Source organism: Drosophila miranda, assembly GCF_003369915.1.
Source record: "Drosophila miranda strain MSH22 chromosome Y unlocalized genomic scaffold, D.miranda_PacBio2.1 Contig_Y2_pilon, whole genome shotgun sequence".
Classification (NCBI taxonomy): domain Eukaryota; kingdom Metazoa; phylum Arthropoda; class Insecta; order Diptera; family Drosophilidae; genus Drosophila; species Drosophila miranda.
Window position 1 is genome coordinate 1,385,001 of NW_022881614.1, and position 24,584 is coordinate 1,409,584.

The window sequence follows — 24,584 nt, forward strand, 5'->3', positions numbered from 1 at the left end:
TGTGCCTTGTCCCGTGCCTACCGTCTCCTCGTCATATAGGGCCTTTGGCAGCCGGGGTTCCCTTCCTTGCACCACGAACGCCGGTGAATATACCGTTGTATCCGACACTCCCGAATTCATGGCCAGCATCAGCTCCGGCCATTTTTCATCCCAACACCTTTGATCACCCTCGGTGAACTGAGCTATCATGGTCTTTACCGTTCTGTTCGTTCGCTCTGTCGGATTCTCTTGCGGCGTGTATAGCGCCGTAAACTGGTGGCGAACTCCTAGCTGCTCCAGGAATCTTGTAAATGCCCTGCCTGCAAACTGCACCCCATTGTCCGTAATGAAGACTTTGGGCGTGCCAAAACTGGCTATTATGCGCTCTCGACAGGCCTTTATTAGTGCCTCTGCTGTGGCCTTCCTCAGCGGCACCAACTCGGTCCACTTGGAGAATCGATCCACCAGCACCAACAACATCGAGTTCCCATGTTTCGACCTCGGCAGAGGACCCACAAAGTCCGCGCATACCGTTGCCCATGGTTCTTCCGGCACCTGTGTCAACATTTCTCCTGCCGCTTGTAGCTGACTTGGCTTAAAGCGAAGACATAGTTCGCACTTCCGCACGTAGGCCCTCACGTCCCTGTACATCCCTGGCCAGTAATATCTTGCCGCCACCCGTGCCGCGGTTCTCCTTCCGCCGGCGTGGCCTGCTTCCGGGCTATCGTGGCTTTCCTTTAAGACCCTTTCTCGGGCATATTTCGGCACACATAACTTCCACGAGGCGACTTCTTCGCTCCCTGCCCGGTGAGGAATGTGCCTGTACAAGTTTCCCCCCTTCTCCACATAGTCGGGGTACTTCGGGGATTCTTTTCTGATCTTTTCTACCATGCCCTCTAACCACTTGCAGGGCGGCTCGCCTACTGGCTGTGTTCCCTCCTCACTTCTTATCCGACGGCCTCGCTCCTCCACCGGTTGTCGGGAGAGTGCGTCGGCTACCACGTTGAGCTGTCCTTTCCTGTACGCGACTTCAAAGTCGTACTGCTGTAGCTCTAATGCCCATCTCGCCACTCTTCCCGACGGACTTTCTATGCTATTTAGCCATTTCAGAGCCATGTGGTCCGTGACCACCTTGAAGCGATATCCTTCCAAGTATGGCCTCAACCGGCGGATGGCCCATACAATGGCCAGACATTCTTTCTCGGTCGCCGAATAGTTCCTTTCGGGTCCATCACTGGCGTCTGTCTGCAGAATGAACTTCTTCGAGAAGTCGGGGCACGCCAGCACGGGGTCCGCCACTAGTCGTCTTTTCACCTCCTCGAACGCTTCTTGCCGTTCTTGTGTCCAGACCCATTCCGTCTTCTTCTTGAGGAGCCCGGAAAGGGGCTGCACGAGGGTGGCGAAGTCGGGCACGAACCTCCGGTACCATGAGGCCACTCCCAAGTACTGTCTCAGCTCCTTGACATTTGTCGGCGGTTTCAATTCGGCTATGGCTGCGACTTTCTCGGGGTCTGTACATATCCCCTCGCCGGTCACCTTGTGGCCTAGATACCGCAGCTCTTTCCTAAAGAACTTGCACTTGTCTGCGTTCAGCCGCAGGTTCGCCAAGCGCAGCCGTCGAAACACCTCTTTCAGGTTTCTTCGGTGTTCTTCCTCTGTTCGCCCGATGACCACTATGTCATCCTGGTACGCGAACGCGTGCGGCATCATTTCTGGCCCAATCACTTGGTCTAACGCCCGTTGAAAGGTGGCCGACGCGGAGTGTAACCCAAACGGCATCACCTTCCATTGGTATAGCCACTTTCCGGGCACCGTGAATGCCGTGATCGGCCGGCTGCTCTCGGCCAGGGGGATCTGCCAATATCCATCCTTCAGATCTAGGCTACTTATGAATTTCGCTTCCCGCAGTTGATCGAGGATGTAATCGATCCTGGGCATTGGGTACGCGTCCTTTACTGATCTCGCGTTAACTTGACGAAAGTCCACGCACAATCTCCATTTGCCATTTTTCTTCTTTACCATCACTATAAGCGAACTGTAGGGGCTCTTTGACGGCTCTATGCATCCCATTTCTAATAATTCGTCCACTTTCTGGTTAATCTCGGCCTGCATTTTGGGGTTCTTCGGGTAATATCTTTGCTTAATCGGTTGCGGGTCACTCATGGTGATTGTGTGCACCGCCACATTAGACACCCCCTCGATCTTGGAAAATGCCTCTAACTCTCGGGCTAAGAATTCCTCCACTGGCTCTTCCCTCGCCCCCTCATTCTACCTCATGCCCGCTGACACCCTTCTGGCGGCCACTCTTAGGGTCGTGTCCGTTTCGTTGTCGGACTCCGGAGCCGTGTCTCCAGCTTCGGCCTTCGGCACGGACAGTCTTTCCTCCTGGTCTCCTCGTTCCCGATCTTGGGCAGGGATCACCACCCTGTGCCCTGCACAGGTCACCACTGCCCCGACCGCGCGGAGGAAATCCCATCCCAACACTAACTCATCAATCACACCCGGCAATACGAGTAGCACCATTGGGATCTTCTTGTTCCCAAAGCATACCTTCGTTTCAATCTGGCACGTGACCTCCTGGCTATGGCCATCCGCCAACCTCACCCTTTTCCTTGCCGCCGCCTCCCGGCCTTCACCCTTTAGTCGGTCCGCCAGCTCGCGGCTCACGAAACTGCTGGTAGCTCCTGTATCCACCGTGGCTTGCAGCTCCACGCCCGCGACCTCCACTACTGCGGATAACTGTTCTCCCTCGCTGGTCAGCCTGCCGACTAGGCTTGAGGGACCGTTTCTTGCGACCCTGGCACGGCCCTCCGCGGCGTGGGTCGCGGGGCGTTTCCCGTCTTCCTGCAGCATTGCCATGCCGAGATGCCCACTTTTCCGCATCTCCAGCAGTAGGTGAGAGGTCGGCCGTTGCCCTCCCGGCTCCAATGATCCGCGCTCCCACACCTTCGGCACGCCTGGGCCGGATTCTTGACATATCCGTTCTCGATATTGCCGTTGGTCGGTGTCGGCATAATGACACGCGCTCCCATCTCCTCCCGTGCTACTCCGTCCAGCACAGACCGTCCTTGCATCGCCGACATGCCGTCGTCTCGGCTGGCTTGTGGAAGGGATTCGCTGCCCGGGCTTTCACGGTTGGATTCTCCCGTTGGAACTCTAGGCGGTCCCTCTCCAACGCCTCGAGCTCGTCTGCCAGTTCCATCATGGTGTCGAGGTCCTTGCACCGGTGCGGCCTCATATACGCTCTCAGATCGGGCATGCTATTCTCACGAATCAGTTCCGTCTGCTCCTCTTGGGGACATTTCAGGGGTCGCATAAGTGTCTGCATCTCTACCATATACTCTTTGAATGGCTCGCCCCATTTCTGTTTCCTCATCCTCACTTCCTGCAGCAACTTCTCAAAGTATCCCCGCGGCAGAAAGTAAGCCTGGAAGCTCGACGAGAACTCTTTCCACGTTCTCCACTGTCGATTGTTCGCCACGAACCACATCAGCGCCCGCCCTTTTAGCAGCTCCGGCATCGCCCTTGGGACCAGATCCGGATCCAGACCGTACGTCTCGGCGGACCACTCGACCTGCTCCAAGAACTCGAGAGGCTTCGTCGTCCCGTCGAACCGGAACGACCACTCTCTCACCTGTTTCGCCACTCTAGCGTAGTCCAGGTGTGCTGGCCGTATTGTGGCTGGTTCGGTTCTCCCTCTTTCGGTCTCTCGGCTTCGATCCCTTCCTTGGTGGCGGGGCCTGCTAGGCGTCCCCGTGTGCGAGCGTTCCGGTATTGGCACTGAGAGACTCGCTATCAATTCTCTCTGTATGTCGACTGGGGACCTCCACAGCGTCGCCGCGGTTGCGCCGGGTGGGGGTGCCGGGTGCTCGTACGCGGCTTGTTTGTCGTCCGCCCGGGGTGTCGGCGAGGACCTGTCCGCCCGACACTCCCATACCTCAATCAGATCGGCCCACTCCGACTCATCTTCGTGTTCCCTCATCCACTCCTTAAATGTTCTTCTCATTTCGTCCACTGTGCCCTCCAGCCGCACGCCGGAGGCGTGGCCGCATTGGACAAGCTCCTCCTTTCTCAACAGGTGGATCCATTGTCCCTTCCCCATTCTCTCATCTATATTTCTCCTCCCTTTGTCCTACTATTTGTCGTTGTAGGCCCCACGTTGGGCGCCAGTTGTAACGGACCTGCTTCTTGGTTCGCTTGAGTTTGCTGGGCTCGCTCAGCGGTCGGCCGATTCGTCGCAACGTATTTTTATTGTTGCCCCCAACGACAAATGATTAGACCTTCCTTTTCTTTAATCGAATCTCTCTTTATTCGTACTTATATTAGGACTTAGGGCTAGATGCTACAATTCAGCTTATCTATGGATCTCCACCACGCGTGGGCTCTCGTCGGGTGTGGCAGCGTTGAGGCTGTTGATTGGGGCAGTTTGACCTCCGCTATTGCTTTGGCCCGCCACGCAAATCCGCACTCTACGTCTCGCACTCCCCTCTTAGCTTCCGCCGGCAACTGTGGATCACCTCTTAACTTAGACTCACTCTGGGGCAGGCGGGGCCTGTCTTCCTGTTGCTATTCACTTCACTGCACTTCTTCGAACCGTACCGGGTATTACTCTTACGTTTCGGCGGGGTTTCAACGTGCGCGCGCGATCACTTCTCCACGGAAAAAAAGAGACCCGCTTCGTTGCCGCAGCCTCCTTTTATAGCCCCTTGACGGGCACCGGCTCGGCGTTGGTAGTTTTCCATCGCCGTCTCCTGGTTTCCACGGCCTTCGTAACGGGGCCTGGCCGGTGGCGTGATCCCATGCCCATATTTGGCCATGCGTCGGTTCGCTGCCGGCCCGATCCCGCCGTCTCCTCTGCCTCTCGCGTTTCTCTTGCTCCGAGAGCGGGACACTTCTCCTATCGGGGCCCTTGGCCTCTTCGCCGCATCCGGATATCCGTGGGTATCTGGGCTGACCTTCGCCTTATCCAGCCAGCCATCAGCCTTTATCCGACCGTCCCACCGCCTTTATCCGGCTATGCTTTGGTCGAATTCGGCCTGTGGGAACCACGGTTCCTCACAATATGTATTAAAAGCTGGATTTGGGGCAGTACTTAAATCTTAAACGAGGTGGAACGTTGTGAGTTGCTGCGGACACCGCAACTCTACAGTTATACCCGATACTAAGTCAGTATGGCTCTCCTGCGGCAGACGCCGCTAATATTGAACCACACGACAAAGAGTGCGTGCGAGAGAGACAGAAAATCAGTCTGAGCGTGACGTCGGGCGCTGCGTAGCCAATGCAAATTGATTTCTTGCTTTTGGCTACAAAAATGATCCGATCTGATCCAGATTCAGCAATCTGATAGATATGGTCATAATCTATGATTCTGCGTTTTTAGTTTTCTCGAATCTGCAATATTGTGGATGCAACAGATTTTCGTTCTTTGTGGGGGCGGAAAAGGGTGGGGCGAAATTCTGAGATATACGTTTTATAGTGAGATCTAACAGAAGTGCGGATACCAAATTTGGTTACTCTAGCCTTAATAGTCTCTGAGATTTGTGGATGCCCCAGATTTTCGTCCTTTGCGGGGGCGGAAGGGGGTGTGGCGAAATTTTGACACGAAACGGTCAAGGTCCGATATCACAGGAGTGTGGATACCAAATTTGGTTGCTCTGGCTCTTATAGGTTCTGAGATCCTTGAACTCATATTTTGCAATTGACAAAACCGACCATGAAACCTGTGTGTTAGAGAGAGACAGAGCGAGAAAGAATGAAATTGTTTTCTTGATTCTTGCTATAATCATTATACGATCTGGTTCAGATTTTGCACTGTAGAAGATATGGTCATCCTCACCAATTCTGCGTTTTTGGTTTTATCGTATCTTTAAAAATGTGGATGCCACAGATTTTCGTCCTTTGTGGGGGCGAAAGTAGGCGGGGCGAAGTTTTGAAATATTTTTGTAGCAGTGACATATCACAGAAGCCTGGATCCAAGACATCGTTGCTCTAGCTCTTATAGTCTTTGAGCACTAGGCGCTGAAGGGGACGGACGGACGGACGGACGGACGGACGGACGGACGGACGGACGGACGGACGGACAGACGGACAGACAGACAGGGCTCAATCGACTCGGCTATTGATGCTGATCAAGAATATATATACTTTATGGGGTCGGAAACGATTCCTTCTGGACGTTACACACATCCACTTTTACCACAAATCTAATATACCCCAATACTCATTTTGAGTATCGGGTATAATAAATACAAACACAGAACAACAACAATTTCACATTGTGTGCCGAAAAAAAACAACATAAAACAAACACACAAAAAGGAAACGAGGGGGAACGTTGTGAGTTGCTGCGGAGACCGCAACTCTACAGTTATACCCGATACTAAGTCAGTATGGCTCTCCTCCGGCAGACGCCGCTAATATTAAACGACACGACAAGGAGTGCGTGCGAGAGAGACAGAAAATCAGTCTGAGCGTGACGTCGGGGGCTGCGTAGCCAGTGCAAATTGATTTGTTCCTTTTGGCTATAAAAATGATCTGATCTGATCCAGATTCAGCAATGATAGATATGGTCATTATCTATGATTTTGCGTTTTTAGTTTTCTCGAATGTGCAATATTGTGGATGCAACAGATTTTCGTCCTTTGTGGGGGCGGAAAAGGGTGGGGCGAAATTCTGAGATATACGTTTTATAGTGAGATCTAACAGAAGTGCGGATACCAAATTTGGTTACTCTAGCCTTAATAGTCTCTGAGATTTGTGGATGCCCCAGATTTTCGTCCTTTGCGGGGGCGGAAGGGGGTGTGGCGAAATTTGGACACGAAACGGTCAAGGTCCGATATCACAGGAGTGTGGATACCAAATTTGGTTGATCTGGCTCTTATAGGTTATGAGATCCTCGAACTCATATTTTGCAATTGACAAAACCGACCATGAAACCTGTGTGTTAGAGAGAGACAGAACGAGAAAGAATGAAATTGTTTTAATGATTCTGGCTATAATCATTATTCGATCTGGTTCAGATTTTGCACTGTAGAAGATATGGTCATCCCCACCGATTCTGCGTTTTTGGTTTTATCGTATCTTTAAAAATGTGGATGCCACAGATTTTCGTCCTTTGTGGGGGCGGAAGTGGGCGGGGCGAAGTTTTGAAATATTTTTGTAGCAGTGACATATCACAGAAGTCTGGATCCAAAACATCGTTGCTCTAGCTCTTATCGTCTTTGAGCACTAGGCGCTGAAGGGGACGGACGGACGGACGGACGGACGGACGGACGGACAGACGGACAGACAGACAGGGCTCAATCGACTCGGCTATTGATGCTGATCAAGAATATATATACTTTATGGGGTCGGAAACGATTCCTTCTGGACGTTACACACATCCACTTTTACCACAATTCTAATATACCCCAATACTCATTTTGAGTATCGGGTATAAAGAGTGCATGATCTTGGGAGCCCCTACAAATACGTTTATTTTATTATGTGGGTAAACCCTTTCCTTGAAATCGTGATCAGATTTTGTTGTGTTGTGCTTTGAGGCAATCATTTTATTGCTCTAATTTATTGGTTCGTTTTTTGCACTCTGATATCGCTGATGATGATTACGATTTGTAACTTGAATTATGAATACCAATCATTGGATTTTTGTATGCGTAACTTTTTTTGCGAAGACCTCCGTGTTGAAGGAAACGAACTTCGAGACAGTGTGGGCACTGGGAAAGACATTGGTTTCCTGAATGAGCAGCTTCACGCCATACGAATAGGACTGCGAAGGGTCGTAGTTGTCGTCCTGGTACCGTAGAATCACCGACAGGCCAGAGCCCAGTCCTATAATGTTACGGCTACGGGCTGGTTAAATCTTGTTGGCAATGCAGCGTCAGCAGGAAAGGGAATCGGGGTTAGTGCACTATACTGCGCTCTGGGCTCAATGCTGTCTCTATATGGGCGGTTAGCTTCTCCAACAACGTCTTTTGTTGGGTGCCCATCATTGACCTTACCAAATTAACAATTTCACTTTTATCCATGGCGTTAAATGAATTCAGCGATTGGCTAGTTGGGTCTGTAGGGGTCGGATTTCCCTCCCTTTGCTTAGATCTCGTTACTATATTTGACTTGGGAATAGCGCCTCTGCCTCTACCTCGACATCTACTTCCACTTGGCCCTGGCGCATCGAGGGGAATTCCTTCAGTGTTCGAATCTCCTACCTCTGCAAGGTCCGCGTTATTTAATTCCGTCGCCAAATCAACATTTCCCCGAACTAACAATTCTGTAGTGCATAGTCCGCGACAGGTTGGACAACTCGGTGAACTCTTAAGCCAATCGGTCAAACAGGAATGGTGAAATTGATGTTGACACGGTGTCGTGGCAAACAATTGATCTTTCTCAAGTTTATCGTGGCAAATGCGACAATAGCCATGCTGATTTAATGCAGTTTCAAAGCTATTATCTTTACTGGCCATATTTCCTCTTAATTTTTTTTTTTTTTTTTTTTCTTTTTCAATGGCAATTCTACATCGATGTGTAACTCCTCTCTTCTTCCTCTATGATTATTGAATTAAATGGATATTAAAGGTTCCTATTAGACTATGTCTGATACTCGTCGGGAACTCAAAGTTTCTCTAAGACCCGCCATTCCAAGTACCGAACAAGCCAGGTTCCTATAAAGTTGAAAGTGGTCGTGCGTCTGGTTGGGTCGTTTCGTCTTCGGCCCCACGTTGGGCGCCATTTTATAATGTTACGGCTACGGGCTGGTTAAATCTTGTTGGCAATGCAGCCTCAGCAGGAAAGGGATTCGGGGTTAGTGCACTATACTGCGCTCTGGGCTCAGCTCGCCGGATGGGGTCGGGGTCTTTCCTATCCCTATACTTCCTTGTTCTCGCCATATTATAAAAATTTAAGTGCACTGACACAGAATCTACTTTGATCAAAACAAAAAAAAAACAATTGTAATCAATCCCCGGTCGGCTTAGATGGCAAGAAGGAATCCGGTAGTCGCGTATTTAATTTAGTGATCCTAGGTGTAGGAGATCACTAGTTCCTCTATACCCTTCCTACCTTCGGCAATGCGTGGAACGATGTTGGCATGGCCCCTAACGTAACTACCGCTGCATTATTACACTCGATGCATCATTGGCATTATGTACTTAGAAAGAATGGTTGTTATTTATTCCAAATTCCTGTTAATTCAAAATAGTTCTATTAATCAAGATTCAAAAGATTCATATATAAAAAAAGGTTCATTAACTTAAGAATATAAAATACAATTCATAGCAAAACTGAGCCTTTTTACTCACGAAGGTCAACATTTCCATTCAATACGAAATTAATGATCATTACCAAATTCAAACACTTTCCTTGACGAGCTCGTTGGGCCCAATGAACTGCTTCGGTAGCTGTGGAACAATATTAATTATATAAAATTAGTAAAGAATTAAAGAATGATATTTTGGCCGACATTGCCAGAGTGAATCAAGGCTTAACATTGAGTTGATTAGGAAAGGACTTAAGACATATGATAAAGAAATTAATTCTATAGGAAAGATATTCCTTAATATAACTGTATATGTTTATATGATTTTACATTTAAAGTCAAATTTAATTGCAGTGCAAACACAAGAATGCAAGCAAAAGAAAAGAACAAGACAAAGCAAAGAGAATGTCGATGATCAAATTAATGCACGTTTATATGTGTGGGCATACGCACGCATATGTCCGAATTCTCTTCGAACGAAAGCTCGCTCTTGGCGTGTGAGCTATCACGCTCTCCCTTTCATTACGCTGCACCGCTGCTATACCCTGCTATTTCGCGGGTATGTTCGTACTCACGACACAGGTCACCCTAGATTCCGATTCCTGATCTTGTATTCACATCTTCTGCACAATTTTAGCTGACATAAATTTCCACTTTAATTCCCAGGCGTTGTCGATTCCGCATCAAGGATGTTGAGTTGCATCTCGCAAGATACGATTAGTCGATACAGATCGTCCGTACAACGGAAACGCTGGTAATTCGAAGCGGCCAAAAATAAGACACTGGTGGTTGCGTGGGGGGGGGGTTAGGCGTGAGAGCGCCAAAGCACGGCAGACCTCCAGTGACCAAGAGATTCTGTAATAGATTCGGAATTCAGTGAATGTACCAAACCTGCTTTCCTCTATAATCACCTTCTTTTTCTCTACGTAGCACTTTGCACTTTCACCACACAATATAGCTTGATCTTGCTTTTTAGTCGATTCTCCGCCGACTTGCAGTTATGTAATTTGGTATGTATTATGTAATACCGGGACACGTGAACTTCCACTAGAGTTTGGCACTATTGGCACAGGCACAACCGAAGTGTTTTGGGAGAAAAATGTAATTGATCCGCGTGTTCACCGTCGCTGTCGGCTTAAGCGGCATAGACGAGCTTTAACGGGACCCTTCCATGGAATTCGGTCTCGAGAGACGAAAAAGAACATTCGAGCAATTAAAGCTCCATATTCGAAGTAGCTGTTTTTAAAGTCTTGGTGTTCGAACTAATCAAGTTGGCGCGTGATTTGAATCTGCTTTATATCTGGGAAATTATTAGGGAATTTAATCTGGGTTTGCTTCACTGGCCACTACAGTCCTCCAGCGGCCCTTTGAGCGGTGAAGTTTAGTCTGTGCAAAGATGGAGTCCTTAGAGGTTAGCATCTATATGGCCACTCACCCCTGTTGGCGCAGATTGAAGGAACAGCAGTTACCGAAGAAGATCTTTGAGAGGTGAAAGAGCTCTGAGCAGTTTATAATCTTGCCATGGTACCTACAACGATACAGAATCTCACGGCAATCCCAACGCAAGTGCTTGACAAACTGTTCAAGTGTCAGATTGTTCAGGGTCAGAACAGACTCCATTTGCTCTATGTCCTGATCGGCAAAGCGTTCATCGTCCAGCATGTCCTGTCGGTTGGGATCGTACCAATCAATCGAGGTCTCACACTGTGCTCATTCCCACTCACAGAGTCTCCAGAAATGCCTTGGACTTTTGCATATTGAAGAGCACCTCAGGACAAATTGTGACCGGTGGAAAATAGAGGTTGCTCAGTGGCGTGAAGTCGCTCTCCACATTCATCCGGGTTGGATTGCTGCGGAAGTCCACATAGAAGGTGTGGGCCATGGCCACCGCACAGCTGAACATCACAAGGGAGATGAGCAGCCAGACAAAGTGAACAATCCGGTTGGTGTCCTCGTCCCGCACTACTGCTGGTAGTGCAGAAGTCGGTCCAGGTGCGCCTGAGGGCGCCCCTCAGTGGGGACACACCAAAGTCTACTTGCTCCGGTGTTAGTTCCTCTTCGTGACCCATTGGACTTTAACCATTGCATGTCCTTTGTGTGTCTTTTTATATGACAGATGACAGATGGGCCTACTAGCAGAAACGGATAGCCTGACTTTTTGACAGTCGAACAACTGATTATTAATTTCGAATTAGGACTCCCCTCCCCTGCTCTGCAATCGATTGAAACACTCAGGTTCAGGTTTGACTGTAAGCTATGGTAGATTTAATTCTTTTACATATTTGGTTGCGTTCCTTTCATCGGATCATTTCAATTGGTTAGAAGACTAAACTCGGTCTCTATCACATAAGAAAACTACAAAACATATACTCGTACTCATTTACAATGGTAGACCTCGATTTGCCTAACTTTGTTTCGACAATTTGTGCCTTGTTTCGGGTTTCCTTCTTGAACATTCTCTTTAACATTTCCTTTAACATGATTGCTGTCTTTTATTCTGCAAATCGGTTGCGTTGCAGCTGACGGGAATAGGATTAGGAATATCAATGGCTAACTATCGTAGTAAACATTTTTCTTAATACATAGATAACTAAAACAAATACTAAATTCTAGACTTGTGTACAGTAGTGTAATGGTAATGACAGACACAGGTCGCAGGTCACAGGATAATACTACTGCCTCGACTCGGTAGCGGTGATAGCCTGTGGCGTGCTCAGCCTTGCTGGCGAGGAATTGGCTCCATTGCTCAGAGCCGCCTTCTGCTCGTCGCCCTCGGGATTGTCCCAGTACTGGCGCTCGCCGGAGCCGAAGATGTTGTAGAACGTACCGCAGATGATGTACACGAAGGCGGCAATGAAGAACACAATCTGCCACTGTCCCATAATGGGCTGCAAAAAGATATAGCTATTAGTAATCCCTCAGGGCACAGAGTTCAGCTTTCTATCTTTACCTTTGATTGATCACTGATCAGGTTGCCCGCTGCAATCGGCGCCAGCAGTCCCGCCAGATTCGCCAAACAATTCGTGATGGCCATGAGGAAGCCGGCGAAGCGGGGCGTCAGGTCAAGATGGTTGATCTTGAAGCCCGAGAAGATGCCACCGTTGAGGCCTACGCCAATTGTGAGAATGGCCAATGTCAAGGCCCGGTCGCAGCCCGTGTAGGAGGCAGCAATCAGGGCGATGCCAGGTCCGTACTGTCCGATACTGTTGATCCGCTTCCTGGTGACCGTGTGGGAGAACCGTTTCGAGCTAATCATCCAGTCCGCAATCACCGAAATGAACATCGAGAAGAGCCACATGGCCAGGTAGGGGAGCGAGCTCAGCAGACCGTTCGACTTCAGGGAGAAGCGGAGCACCTGCTTCATGTACGTCGGCAGCTCTGTCATCAAAGTCTCGTAGCCGTAATTGTGGCCCATGTGGGCGAACAGGATCGCGTAGAAAGGCATCGACTTGAGAATGGCCTTGAACGGAATCGGAGGGTTCTGCAGAAGATTCGAAAATGAATTATGAATGAATTCCTGTTGCAAGATTCAATCGAGTGGAGGACTTACTTTGACCACATCCGTGCCCCAGAGGGAGTCGTTGATGTACTTCTTCTCGCGCTCATCAATGCTAGGATGGACGGTGGGGTCCTCGTCCACAAAGATGAGGAATGCAATGGACCAAACAGTGCCCACAATGCCAAAGACATAGAAGATCGATGGCCAGCCACCGTCGAAGCCATATTCCGCAAGGAGACCCGACAGCGGCATAGAGATGATCGTTCCGAACTGAGCTCCCGCGTAGACGGCGGCGCCCATGCGTGACCTCTCGTTGGGCGGAATCCACTTGGCAAGCATGGCGTGGGTGCAGGGTACAATGGGACCCTCGCCCAGCCCCTGGATGAAGCGGACGGCGCACAGGCCCCAGACGCCGCCTTGACGAGCTGCCACAGGGACCAGGAAGGCGAAGACCGAGTTGACGAGCATGCCATAGCCAAGGATGCGCAGGGACCCGAACCTCTTGGCCAGTATGCCGAAGGGGATCTGGGTGATTACGTAGCCGTAGAAGAAGGACGACAGGATGTAGCCCTGAAGACTCGAACTCCAAACGAACTCGCCATCCTGGGAATCGTCCTAAAATGATAAATTGAATGGTTAAGAAAGAGCTGGAATACGAAGACTTTGGGGAGTCATTCGAACTTACAATGGGCAAATCACGATCGCCGCACTCATCGACGATCTCCTCATCGGTCGTCTTGATGGCCGTGTGGTTCACCATCGCCACAATGGCCACCGACATGTTGGTGCGCATCACGTAGGCATTGGCCATGCCCAGGAAGAGCATGAAGGTCACAAAGTAGCGGGTGGCAAAGAATCCTAAAACAAACGAGGAGGAACGTTGTGAGTTGCTGCGGTAACCGCAACTCTACATTTATACCCGATACTTAGTCAGTATGGCTCTCCTCCGGCAGACGCCGCTAATATTGAACGACACGACAAAGAGTGCGTGCGAGAGAGACAGAAAACCAGTTTGAGCTTGACGTCGGGCGCTGCGTAGCCACTGCAAATTGATTTCTTGCTTTTGGCTACAAAAATGATCCGATCTGATCCAGATTCAGCAATCTGATGGATATGGTCATTATCTATGATTCTGCGTTTTTAGTTTTCTCGAATCTGCAATATTGTGCATGCAACAGATTTTCGTCTTTTGTGTAGGCGGAAGGGGGTGGGGCGAAATTTTGAGATATACGTTTTATAGTGAGATCTAACAGGAGTGCGGATACTAAAATTGGTTACTCTAGCGTTAATAGTCTTTGAGATTTGTGAATATCCCCAGATGTTCGTCCTTTGCGGGGGCGGAAGGGGGTGTGGCGAAATTAGGACACGAAACGGTCAAGGTCCGATATCACAGGAGTGTGGATACAAAATTTGGTTGCTCTAGCTCTTATAGGTTCTGAGATCCTTGAACTCATATTTTGCAATTGGCAAAACCGACCATGAAACCTATGTGTTAGAAGGACCATTAAGAAATTTTTTGCCGAGTGAGAAAGAAACCCATCATGCAAATGACCAAAAGATATTTCCTCCCATCTTCCATAGGTGGAAGTAGATTTTGTATACCCGATACTCAAAATGAGTATTGGGGTATATTAGATTTGTGGTAAAAGTGGATGTGTGTAACGTCCAGAAGGAATCGTTTCCGACCCCATAAAGTATATATATTCTGGATCAGCATCAATAGCCGAGTCGATTGAGCCCTGTCTGTCTGTCCGTCTGTCCGTCCGTCCGTCCTTCCGTCTGTCCGTCCCCTTCAGCGCCTAGTGCTCAAAGACTATAAGAGCTAGAGCAACGATGTTTTGGATCCGGACTTCTTCTCCTTCTGTGATATGTCACTGCTACAAAAATATTTCAAAACTTCGATCCGCCCACTTCCGCCCCCACAAAGGACGAAAATCTGTGGAATCCACATTTTTAAAGATACGATAAAACCAAAAACGCAGAATCGTAGAGGATGACTATATGTTCTAGAATGTAAAATTTTAACCAGATCGTATAATTAATATAGCCAGAATCAAGAAAACAATTTCATTCTTTCTCGCTCTGTCTCTCTCTAACACACAGGTTTCATGGTCGGTTTTGCCAATTGCAAAATATGAGTTCAAGGATCTCAGAACCTATAAGAGCCAGAGCAACCAAATTTTGTATCCACACTCCTGTGATATCGGACCTTGACCGTTTCGTGTCCAAATTTCGCCACACCCCCTTCCGCCCCCGCAAAGGACGAACATCTGGGGATATTCACAAATCTCAAAGACTATTAACGCTAGAGTAACCAATTTTAGTATCCGCACTCCTGTTAGATCTCACTATAAAACGTATATCTCAAAATTTCTAGAATTCCTTTCTAGAAAGGAAAGAGCAACAAAAAACATAGGCTCTGTGTCGTCTCTGTCCTCAAATGGAAACAGAATAGGCAAATTAGACAACAAAAGTTGGAATTTATTGACTCAACTGTACCGCCACCGCATCCACCTCCTCATCCACCCTTCGTAGGGGGACTTTTGTGGGGTCTGTGTCTGTGTCACACGTTAATTGGGAATGTGGCTCACGCGTTGGCGACTCTGCTATTCATGCATTTTATTTTATTTATTTTCCTTTTCTTTTGCATTGCATAACAAATAACTTCCGTTTAATGCCGACCCTGACGTCCGCTTTTGGCACTTTTCAAGCTTCTGACGCTCTTGATGTACTCGTATTAACATCAAGTGGATTCCAGGAGAATCATTGAGAGTCCCATTCGATTCAGCAGCTTTCAGTTTCTGTTGAGACTTGCTTAGTATAAATGTAAATGATATGCCTGAGTAGTCAGCAGTCAGACAAGCTTGAAATAAATAAGGCAATTACGTGTAACTGAGATCATAGACCTGGCCATAGCATAGATCGTACGAAATGGAAGTTGAGCGGATAACGGCGAGTACAAAAGGGGAAGTGTAGATGACTGGAATCCAGATTGATTAATAATTGAATTGATTGCTGGGTTTATTTCCTTCTTTTTTGGTATCTGTATCTCTCTATCTATACTCTCCTTATCGGATGTTAGTTCAATAAAGAACTCATTATATGGCTTCTGATTTTATTCATCAGCCTAATCTTTATGCGATAATTTTCCATTACAATTTCCATTCTATCTCTTCGTAACAAATTAACTTGTAAAAAGCATAAGCCTAGATAGTATACTATCTGAGCAATGTTCAGAATTCACATTTTGATAACCTATCCCTCTCCACCCTCATCCCTATACCATCTCTACCTCTACATATATACCTAAATATAGTTTGTGCACTCACCTAATGGCGGCTTCTCGAGATCCTTCTCGGTGCTCCCACAAATGGCCTCCTTCGATGCGGACATCTTGTGTGCTTCGTGTTTTATTTGTTGGGTGGGAACGTGAGTGTGTGTTTAAGTTAAATAAGAGGTGTTAAAACCAATTGATTGTGGCCTCTGTAAGGGCAGCGCTTAAATATCACAATACTGCACGGAATGTATAAGATTTAAGACTTTTTTCAGCAACCTTTTTTAGCAAGAGCCCGATCTGACAGCTCTCAAGACATCTTCTTTGCAGATGTACATGTGTTTGTATCGTTATCACAGCTCACTCTTTCTCTCTTCACTCGCGACCTGCTGCGACTGGCAGCTTGATTTGTTCTGATTGTCACTCGGTGGCTAGCGGCCTTTAAATAAGCCGAATGGAGACGGAGTGGAGACTGGGACTGGGACAGGCGGTGCTCCGTCTGCTGTTTGCACGATTTATTTTCCGTTCTGTTTGGCTTTGCTTTGCTGAGAGATCTGCGCATGCGTTTTCTTCGACGTTGCCCGTTGTCGTTGCCACGCTGTACATATAGCTACAGCTATAGGTGGTCGGCAGATCAAGTTGTTAATCTGAAAGCAGAGCAGACATCAAATTAGTTTGATAAATTTAGCAGGGTGTTTCAATTGATTGCGCAAACGCAACCGCCAAGTGTCGCCGAACGCGAACTCGAGATTTGCATCATCATCTCGCCTCCCTGATTGATCAGATCAGCGGCGTTTGATTTCACGAGTCTCTCGCCCTACGCACGTTTTCCCAGTTAAAAGCGAAGTTTGCGTTCAAATATTTGCTATGATTTGACAGATTCGCGCGGGATGATAAGCTCGTATTAGAAAATATGGGGACCGAACTGGGTACAGTCTATCATCCGATTTCTTAGCCTACCACGTAAGCCACGTTCTGTATGGGAGAGCGGACCTTGAAGAGGCTTTTTTTGGCAAGGCACGACCCGGAATGCAAGGCTACTCCAATATTTGCATTGCGAGCTTATATTCGGAAAATGTAAAAGTAATTGCAACGACTCAATGTAATTAACCTTATAACTATAGTACTTATCTTGCGAGCCTCAAATATTGACAATTCTAGGTAAATCGATTATAATGGCACTTTAGATCTGAACAAACTTTATATCCCCACACACCAGACACCACACACACTCGGACACTCGATAACAACAGTTGCGCACTTGAGTTTTTGTGAGTGGAATTTCAATTGTTTTCGGGTTGTTTTGCATGTCAGAGCGTCAGAGCGGCAAAAAATTGAATTTTGGAAAGTTTCATAAGTCGCATATAACGAACAAAACAAAGCTGCGACCCAATTTTGAACAATCTGCTGCCCGCCGCTGATTTGTTTACGTAAATTTCTTAGAAATTAAAACCATATAAGGCCTTAAACAGGTTGTTGTTATGAACCCCAAAGTGTGCCGAACAAGAATAATGGCAAATGATTCACTAATTACCAAAGAAACACACCAAGATTCATTCCTATACTCCAATCCTGATTTCTTCGGAAAGATAACGCTAGAAGATAGACGTAGAAAGGCACTCACTCTATTTAGACAGAGCAATTTTCTGGGCAAGAGAGAGGCACTCGTATTGTTTTGTTTGATCAGTTGGATTCGATCGTTCTCAGGGGATTTCTTTACTCTTTCATGAGATCAGACATTGGTATATGGGAAATACCCATCTATTCTGAATGAGCTGCGTTCATAAATAGCGGAAAGTTTTTACTAATAATGGATCCTAATTGCGTACCATTTAGTGATCTCCGAATGATACTGAAAATAATACAAAATCTAAAACGTGATCTCTATATTGTATAAGATCTATTCATAACAGAGTGCAAATCTTCAGTGTCTCGCACCGTCATTCTCGTCACAAATATTTATCGATTTAAGGAATTAGCAATGTTTAATTTTAGGTAAATAGTCGGAAAAAATACCGAACGGCCCATCATTTCGAAGACGAAATGATTTTGCATTTTGAGGCTGCTAAACGATCGGCAACTGCCACAGAAACAGTCTCCAAATGCGGATCGTCTGCGGGAGGTTCCTGTATCGGAAAAACCTAATCTTGGTTGCACAACCTGCTTAGATGTAGATCTTATGTAAATCACGACAGGGGGGAATAGGTTCTTTACGATAATTGCCCACGATCGTGTTAAGGGAAAAGGGAATTCACAGCACAACTAAGCGAGTGTACGACTATATTGCTTAAACAAAAATTATAAATTAAACTGGCAATTGTTAATTACGACTGTCGACTAATGCGCAACTCAGGACTCGCTCGGCTATAGTTGCATTTCACGGGCATTAAAAGTGCATTAGTAAATAACAATACATTTATAGACAGCCACAACTCTACAGTTATACCCGATACTAAGTCAGTATGGCTCCCCTCTGGCAGACGCCGCTAATATTAAACGACACGACAAAGAGTGCGTGCGAGAGAGACAGAAAATCAGTCTGAGCGTGACGTCACGCGCTGCGTAGCCACTGCAAATTGATTTGTTTCCTTTGGCTATAAAAATGATCTGATGTGATCCAGATTCAGCAATCAGATAGATATGGTCGTTATCTATGATTCTGCGTTTTTAGTTTTCTCGAATCTGCCATATCGTGCATGCAACAGATTTTCGTCTTTTGTGTAGGCGGAAGGGGGTGGGGCGAAATTTTGAGATATACGTTTTATAGTGAGATCTAACAGGAGTGCGGATACTAAAATTGGTTACTCTAGCGTTAATAGTCTTTGAGATTTGTGAATATCCCCAGATGTTCGTCCTTTGCGGGGGCGGAAGGGGGTGTGGCGAAATTTAGACACGAAACGGTCAAGGTCCGATATCACAGGAGTGTGGATACCAAATTTGGTTGCTCTAGCTCTTATAGGTTCTGAGATCCTTGAACTCATATTTTGCAATTGGCAAAACCGACCATGAAACCTGTGTGTTAGAGAGAGACAGAGCGAGAAAGAATGAAATTGCTTTCTTGATGCTGGCTATAATAATTATACGATCTGGTTGAGATCTTACATTCTAAAACATATAGTCATCCTCTACGATTCTGCTTTTTTGGTTTTATCGTATCTTTAAAATTGTGGACGCCACAGATTTTCGTCCTTTGTGGGGGCGGAAGTGGGCGGTGCGAAGTTTTGAAATATTTTTGTAGCAGTGACATATCACAGAAGTCTGGATCCAAAACATCGTTGCTCTAGCTCTTGTAGTCTTTGAGCACTAGGCGCTGAAGGGGACGGACGGACGGACGGACGGACGGACAGACAGACAGGGCTCAATCGACTCGGCTATTGATGCTGATCAAGAATATATATACTTTATGGGGTCGGAAACGATTCCTTCTGGACGTTACACACATCCACTTTTACCACAAATCTAATATACCCCAATACTCATTTTGAGTATCGGGTATAACAGGGAGATCTATAAATGCCTGGCATCGGGATATGTAGTGATCGGAGGATTTGCAATACTTGCATGTTGAGCTATTATGATCGTTAATGGAGGTGATTAGGGTGCTAGGTTTACTTTCTCCCACCTGCTGGCTAGGAATTGTTACCATAGCCGATCCCAAATTTTCCAGCATCCGACATCTTGCTTCCAAGAATGAGGCCATGCTTGACCACCGAGGCAATCCTGACGTCGGCAAGTTCTCTTCCCATTTCTCCTTGGTCTTGTGGTCCAATTTCGTGCCTATGATGAAGATCAGCAACCCATCGGAAATCTCCTGCGGGGTCGCCAAGGTCTGAAGTGCACGCAACATGGCAGCACCTGAGCCTACCAATGTCGCGAACGCAGCAATGCCGAGGGATGTAGATTTCTAAAAGCACAAGGCCGAGTCCATCGCGCGCCAACTAAAGGCCATGGATCGCTTTCTTACCAAGGAAGAGCTTGCCGAGTTAGATGAGGCAGAACTTCAAGCTCGCTTAGAGCAGATCGAGCGAATGAATGCGGATTTCGATGCCGCTCAAACGAGCCTTGAAAGGCTGGATTTCCTGCTGTTAGCCCATGATGCCCGGCTGGACTTTTCGAATGTTTATGTCAAGGTTAGGTCCAGGCTGTCGCGGGAGTTGATGGCTGCTCGCACGGTAAATGTTGCCAATTCAACGGCTCGGCATACTCTCGAGGGGAATTCGTCGTTGTTCGCCTATAATAGTATAGGCCGTTCTCGAATGCCCGAGTTGCAGCTTCCGCGATTCGGTGGGAGCTACATGGATCGGCCAGAATTCCACGCGATGTTTTCGACAATGGTGCACAAAGACCATCGTATAACAATCATCGAAAAATTCCAATATCTTCGTGGATGTCTAGATGGTGCTGCGCTGGATACGATTCGTTCCTTGGAACTTTCTGAGGAGAATTACGACAAGGCGTTGAATTTACTAATGTTGCGATTCGATAATAAACTGTTACATTTTCAGGCACACGTCAAGGCTATTTTCGGGCTGCAAGGGGTGGAGAAGGGCTCGGCTATCGGCTTGCGCGCGCTCAGCGATAAAATCAATTCGCACTTGCGTGCACTTCAGACCTTGGCGACCCCGCAGGAGATTTCCGATGGGTTGCTGATCTTCATCATAGGCACGAAATTGGACCACAAGACCAAGGAGAAATGGGAAGAGAACTTGCCGACGTCAGGATTGCCTCGGTGGTCAAGCATGGCCTCATTCTTGGAAGCAAGATGTCGGATGCTGGAAAATTTGGGATCGGCTATGGTAACAATTCCTAGCCAGCAGGTGGGAGAAAGTAAACCTAGCACCCTAATCACCTCCATTAACGATCATAATAGCTCAACATGCAAGTATTGCAAATCCTCCGATCACTACATATCCCGATGCCAGGCATTTATAGATCTCCCTGTTATACCCGATACTCAAAATGAGTATTGGGGTATATTAGATTTGTGGTAAAAGTGGATGTGTGTAACGTCCAGAAGGAATCGTTTCCGACCCCATAAAGTATATATATTCTTGATCAGCATCAATAGCCGAGTCGATTGAGCCCTGTCTGTCTGTCCGTCCGTCCGTCCGTCCGTCCGTCCCCTTCAGCGCCTAGTGCTCAAAGACTACAAGAGCTAGAGCAACGATGTTTTGGATCCAGACTTCTGTGATATGTCACTGCTACAAAAATATTTCAAAACTTCGCACCGCCCACTTCCGCCCCCACAAAGGACGAAAATCTGTGGCGTCCACAATTTTAAAGATACGATAAAACCAAAAAAGCAGAATCGTAGAGGATGACTATATGTTTTAGAATGTAAGATCTCAACCAGATCGTATAATAATTATAGCCAGAATCAAGAAAACAATTTCATTCTTTCTCCCTCTGTCTCTCTCTAACACACAGGTTTCATGGTCGGTTTTGCCAATTGCAAAATATGAGTTCAAGGATCTCAGAACCTATAAGAGCCAGAGCAACCAAATTTGGTATCCACACTCCTGTGATATCGGACCTTGAACATTTCGTATCCAAATTTCGCCACACCCCTTCCGCCCCCGCAAAGGACGAAAATCTAAGGCATCCACAAATCTCAGAGACTATTAAGGCTAGAGTAACCAAATTTGGTATCCGCACTTCTGTTAGATTTCACTATAAAACGTATATCTCAGAATTTCGCCCTACCTCCTTCCGCCCCCACAAAGGACGAAAATCTGTTGCATCCACAATATTGCACATTTGAGAAAACTAAAAACGCAGAATCATAGATAATGACCATATCTATCAGATTGCTGAATCTGGACCAGATCAGATAATTTTTATAGCCAAAAGGAACAAATCAATTTGCACTGGCTTCGCAGCGCCCGACGTCACGCTCAGACTGATTTTCTGTCTCTCTCGCACGCACTCTTTGTCGTGTCGTTTAATATTAGCTGCGTCTGCCGGAGGAGAGCCATACTGACTTAGTATCGGGTATAACTGTAGAGTTGCGGTGTCTGCAGCAACTCACAACGTTCCCCCTCGTTTTAATTCTGTTTTTGTTTCTGTTTTGCTCGCATCGAAACGCGGACGCTGACAGAGCTGCGTTAGCGGACAGAGGAAACACGAAGCGAAGCGGCATTCGCTCGTTTGATTCATCGGCCGAGCGGCAGCGCAGAGAGGTGGCTTGCTCGTCGTTCGGTTGGGTGGGTGATAGACGACTGTGATAATGGGCACGTTTATGGGCAGCAATATAACCAATTAAACGATAATTTTATAGCGACAGTGCCAACAAAGTCAGCGTTGAAGCTGCGCCTGAGGATCACAGAGGCTCTGCAGCTTTGTCTCTATTTTCGGGCCTCCGCTTTGTTAGGTGCGAACGTGTTAGCGGTTACCGGTTACCGGTTCAGGTGGAAAGCGAGAGCTGTAAGCTCCGAGAGCAGCTGTTCTCTCGTGCTCTCCGACATGCCGCTCACGCCGCTCAAATTCTAGCACTGAGAGCAGACAGTCGAAAGTTATCTCCAAACGCATGAAAGACGCATGAGAGGTCGGCCGAGCTGACTCTACCGATGCGATGCTTTTACAATATTGACAGGCCTAATGAGGAGATTTACAGCAAAGACGTCAGAGCAATGGGCCCATATCATGCCGAACGGAACCAATAAAAGAGGAGTGCCCCGTGCAAACTGCTCTGTAAACTGTGCTTTTTATAAACCAATATCCCAATCCAAAAGCGGACAATTATTGGGCCATAAAGTGACTTTTGACCAACGATAAGGGCTGGGCAAACGAGCCTGCCCAGGTAGCGCTAGAATTCTATCAACCTGATTTCGGGTCTATAAAAAGTCGTAAAACATAATCTTGGGAAACAGTAGTTCCAACCGGACAAGGCTATTGCTATAGCCATCAATGAGCCACCAATTCGCGATGGGGAAAACCTAATCACATGATGCGGGATTGGATTAGCCTATCGACGGAGCTCGGGCGCAGTAGCTCTCTCTGAGATCTCCTATCGCGCAGCGCCCATCGTCCATCGAATATGTCTTATGTGACATTCTCGAGTGCGTTTCAATGGCCGATGCCAAATCAAATGCCCATTTCTGCTCTTGGGGAATTATCTGATTATTAATTATATTTCACCCATCGCGATAGGCGGCTCTGTTTAGTGTTTAGTGACGGAATCGGAGCCAGAGGAAGATATTCCAACGTCAGATCCACTATCGTTTTGGGGCCTGTCGTTTGACGCAGTTAAAAAGGTGGCAACTATTTCTGAGGGTCTCTTTGTGTGAGGACTTGTATTTGAAGCAGATAACGAAACGGTTTTGAGGGTACGGCACGAAACAATTAGCGAATAGATTGCTTTTATTTCTGGATAAACAACTGGAAGAAAAATTTGTCTCTTAGATTATAACTTATCATTGATGATATTTGATATTATAGGTGATTTTGCATGGAAATATGTGTCATACTGGCGCCAGAGCGACTCTTCAGTTACGGGGTAACCTTTCGAGGCATAACTAATTAAATTGATCAGTAGATCGGTTCCACTACCAATTGGATCTCTGACCCAAAACCTTCATGCAACCATCGCCAAATGATATACACATAATGCTATACTACGTTCTAGCACCCGGTTGGGTCTTCGGGGATATTCCTTTTGCTCGGGCCAATACGGCGTATCCTCCCAGCCTGGACTGCGGTCTCAATGCCACCAAGTCCAGCTGCTCCTCCAGGTGCGAGGAGACCTGCCAATACAAGTCGCGCATCTGTCCGCCGAAGATCTGCGGGGGTCCGTGCGTCTGCATCGAGGGCCATGTGATCGACGAGCGGCGATCGGGCTTCGTTCTGCGGATAGATTGCGGGCAGAAGCAGCTGAATGTTCCCTCGTACCAAGTGAGCAGCGTGAAGTACTTTGGTGCCAATTACGGCTACATGAAGGAATTGTGAAATTACTAATGTGAGTGCAACCAAATAAAAATAAATCAGTGCCGAGCTGTGTATCAGACTGATGCCACGACTGATGGAACAGCAGCTCTAGCGTAGGGTAAACATGGCCATAAGCCACCGTATGGGCCCTTTACAATTGAGTGCCGAGACCCTGGTGCCTAGATAAGAAACGTGCCGCACATCGGCCGATCCAGGTCCGCACGTTCACGTGATGTGCACGCCGATCTATCAGCACCCATACAATATATCAGCGATAATGAATAACAAGCACAATTAACGCGACCAACAACGCATGTGGCAACTGGCAACTGGCTGATGTGCCAAATGTTGATACAACTGGCTTATCTTGTCACCGATATTGGGCCCAGACATCCACAGATTTGCTAATGATGATGAGGCACCCAGCCTTCAACAGACTAGTTTGGTCTCTTCTGCTCTGCTTTGTCTCCACTTATAGACAACGCCTACAGCCAACAGCCAACACTGGCGTCTTAATCACCTCTGTTTAATTCGACTTGATGAAGCACATTCCATTCGAGTATATTGTACAAATTAAAGCTCAGAAATGTGTGCTAATGGGGAATATTGTCTCTGTCATTACTCATCCGCCTTGTGGGCCAGTGCACAGCAATCGT

General features: G+C 47.3%; 1 protein-coding gene and 1 pseudogene across 1 annotated transcript; both read right to left on the bottom strand.

The window, feature by feature from the left end:
- Positions 1-10,952: 10,952 nt before the first annotated feature.
- Positions 10,953-11,417, bottom strand: LOC117192867 (annotated as a pseudogene).
- Positions 11,418-11,468: 51 nt separating this feature from the next.
- On the bottom strand, positions 11,469-16,582 carry LOC117193456 (putative inorganic phosphate cotransporter). The gene is made up of 5 exons (XM_033398212.1): positions 16,061-16,582; positions 13,417-13,589; positions 12,783-13,346; positions 12,183-12,713; positions 11,469-12,120 (listed from the first exon to the last, which is right to left on the bottom strand). Exons 1-5 carry the CDS (start codon positions 16,122-16,124, stop codon positions 11,905-11,907), a joined length of 1,548 nt encoding a protein of 515 aa, XP_033254103.1. The 5' UTR covers positions 16,125-16,582; the 3' UTR covers positions 11,469-11,904.
- Positions 16,583-24,584: the final 8,002 nt, after the last annotated feature.

Coding starts and splice junctions, on each gene's coding strand:
- LOC117193456 (XM_033398212.1), bottom strand. CDS start 16,124: ATGTCCGCATCGAAGGAGGCCATTTGTGGGAGCACCGAGAAGGATCTC. Junction 13,347..13,416: donor GCGATCGTGATTTGCCCATT/GTAAGTTCGAAT, acceptor TTATCATTTTAG/GACGATTCCCAGGATGGCGA. Junction 12,714..12,782: donor GGGGCACGGATGTGGTCAAA/GTAAGTCCTCCA, acceptor AATCTTCTGCAG/AACCCTCCGATTCCGTTCAA.